Source organism: Nanorana parkeri, unplaced genomic scaffold (genome assembly GCF_000935625.1).
Source record: "Nanorana parkeri isolate BGI_ZX_2015 unplaced genomic scaffold, ASM93562v1 scaffold4387, whole genome shotgun sequence".
NCBI classification, from domain to species: domain Eukaryota; kingdom Metazoa; phylum Chordata; class Amphibia; order Anura; family Dicroglossidae; genus Nanorana; species Nanorana parkeri.
Genome location: NW_017310650.1, coordinates 6,731 through 7,717, shown reverse-complemented (window position 1 = coordinate 7,717; position 987 = coordinate 6,731). Strand labels below are relative to the sequence as shown.

The following is a 987-nucleotide window of genomic DNA, read 5'->3' as shown; positions in this document are numbered from 1 at the left end:
GAAGGACCACACCCCTCACACGTCATTGGCTGGAAATGGTTCATAGTCCATGACTCCGTTCTCCACCATGGCCTCCTGCCACTCCACCGCGCCGGCTCCGTTGAAGTGCTCCGTATACTTCTGCCGGCTGAGTTTGGCGTCGGCGTCTGGTTTCTGGCCCTCCATGGACTGCAGCGGCACGAGCCCCGCGCTCTCGGACCGCCAATCGCCGGGAACGAAGGCGGCGTCCTCCATGCTCTCCCGGTCCAGCATGTGGACTGGGGAATACTCGTCGGCGTTGCACCGCCGCAGGAAGTTGTGGAGGAGACAGCAGGCCATGACCACCAGTTCGATCTTGTGCGGCGACAAGTTGATGGTGGTGCGGAAGATCCTGAAGCGGTTGGAAAGGAGGCCGAAGGCGTTCTCCGCCACACGCCTCGCCCTGGCCAGGCGGTAATTGAAGATCTTCTGTGGTCGGGTCGGGGCCTTCTGGGAATAGGGCCTCAGGATGTGGTCGTCCAGGGCGAAGGCCTCGTCGGTCACGAAGACAAAGTTGAGGCCTTCTTTGGTCTCGGTGGAGTCCGGCAACTTCAGCTGCTTCTCCTTCAGCTTCTCGTAGAAGTGGGTTTGCTCGATGACCGCGCCATCCGAGAACTTGCCGTTCTTGCCGACGTCGACCATTATGAACTCGCAGTTGGCGTTGACGATGGCCATGACGACGATGCTGAAGAACCCCTTGTAGTTGTAGTACATGGAGCCGCTGTGGTGGGGGGGGTTGATGCGCACGTGCCGCCCGTCTATCGCCCCGCCGCAATTCGGGAAGTTCCACAATTCTTCAAACTGACTCGACATGAAGTGCCAATCCTCGGACGTCGCGGGGAACTGGAAGAGAAGGAAACGGGTTACAGGAGAGACTTCGGCAAAGTAACATCGGCATCAGCCAACCAACCCCGGCAAAGCCCATGTGGCCGGCCCACAGAGACCGGAGAGAGCCGCCCACAGACACCG

General features: G+C 60.2%; 1 protein-coding gene across 1 annotated transcript in view; it reads right to left on the bottom strand.

The window, feature by feature from the left end:
• Nucleotides 1–8: 8 nt before the first annotated feature.
• LOC108803881 (putative nuclease HARBI1) overlaps nt 9–987 on the bottom strand; it is a 1,862-nt gene continuing 883 nt past the window's right edge. Inside the window, exon 2 of the mRNA XM_018575675.1 lies at nt 9–861. Coding sequence (XP_018431177.1) covers nt 16–861 — 846 coding nt within the window. The 3' untranslated portion in view covers nt 9–15. The remainder of the gene's footprint in view (nt 862–987) is intronic.